This window comes from Pinus tabuliformis, chromosome X, assembly GCF_031772625.1.
Source record: "Pinus tabuliformis cultivar Carrire ecotype Pingquan chromosome X, CPIR1, whole genome shotgun sequence".
Classification (NCBI taxonomy): domain Eukaryota; kingdom Viridiplantae; phylum Streptophyta; class Pinopsida; order Pinales; family Pinaceae; genus Pinus; species Pinus tabuliformis.
In genome coordinates this window covers 123,145,274-123,146,324 of record NC_142308.1, presented here as the reverse complement: position 1 = coordinate 123,146,324, position 1,051 = coordinate 123,145,274, and the positions used below count along the sequence as shown (strand labels likewise).

Below are 1,051 nucleotides of genomic sequence, written 5' to 3'. Positions count from 1 at the left end.
TGGTTTGATTTTGAAATGGAACAAGGATCATCCATGAAGGGAGTGATTACATCATATTCTTATTCCATTTTCAGTTGCAGGGTCTGTCCGATAGTAAGGACGGGCCTTACTTCTTCATTTTCCATTTCAACCTCCACCACAGATACAACCTTCTTATCGCCTGCTAGTTTTACAGGTGAATTTGGTTCTGCAAGTGGATATAACACTAAATTCTTGGTGTTATTCCCATTAGAAATGACCATATTCCCTGAATGGCACCTAATGTAAGCGTTGCAGTGGCCAAACATGGCCTGCCCAAAATTAGGGGATGACTACCCACTGAAGATTGTGTATGTAATACCAGGAAGTCTATGGGGAAATGCCACGAATCCATTGAAATTGTCACATCTTCCAACTTTCCTACAGGTTTGACTGTAGATCGATTTGCTAATTCCAGAACTGTAGGTGTATGGTTTAAATTACGAAGTCCTAATGCATGCATAGTTTCAGTGGCGATGACATTAATGGCAGCGCCCAGGTCTACCAACACATTTGGAATCTCTACCCCATTAATCAGTACTGTCAAGATTGGGTTCCCTGGATTCCCATATTTCACTGGCATTGATTTTCGCATCATAAAATCCGACAACTTTCCCATAACATGTATAGTAAGGGGATCTTTAATTTTCTTGGTAGGTTTCCTTGAACAATATTCCCTAAGAGTCTTTACATAGTTTGGCACATCCTTCATAGCTTGCAATAAGGGAATTTTAACAAATAAGTTCTGAAATTCTCCTAATAAATCAAATTTAGATTGAGGACCTGGTTTACTCATGATTAATCTCTCTGGGTAAGGTGGTTCAGATTGATGTTGCTTGACAGGAGGCATCTGGGTTCTATCGGTTTGCTTTGGCTCTTTACTGACCGGCTCTGCCTCCTTACCTTCACTATCAAGTTGTTCAATGATAACTGGAGGAGGTTGGATGTTAACTGTCTAACCTGATCGCAGATTCATTTCATACAACTCTGCAGTGGAGATACTATATGAAGGCAGGTTAAGAACATCAGCTTG

General features: G+C 40.3%; 1 protein-coding gene across 1 annotated transcript; it reads right to left on the bottom strand.

Annotated features, from left to right (window-relative positions):
• Window positions 1-205: 205 nt before the first annotated feature.
• Window positions 206-814, bottom strand: LOC149138739 (uncharacterized). The gene has a single exon (XM_089450481.1). It carries the CDS (start codon window positions 812-814, stop codon window positions 206-208), a length of 609 nt encoding a protein of 202 aa, XP_089306607.1.
• Between the last annotated feature and the right edge of the window lie 237 nt (window positions 815-1,051).

Coding starts and splice junctions, on each gene's coding strand:
- LOC149138739 (XM_089450481.1), bottom strand. CDS start 814: ATGAGTAAACCAGGTCCTCAATCTAAATTTGATTTATTAGGAGAATTT.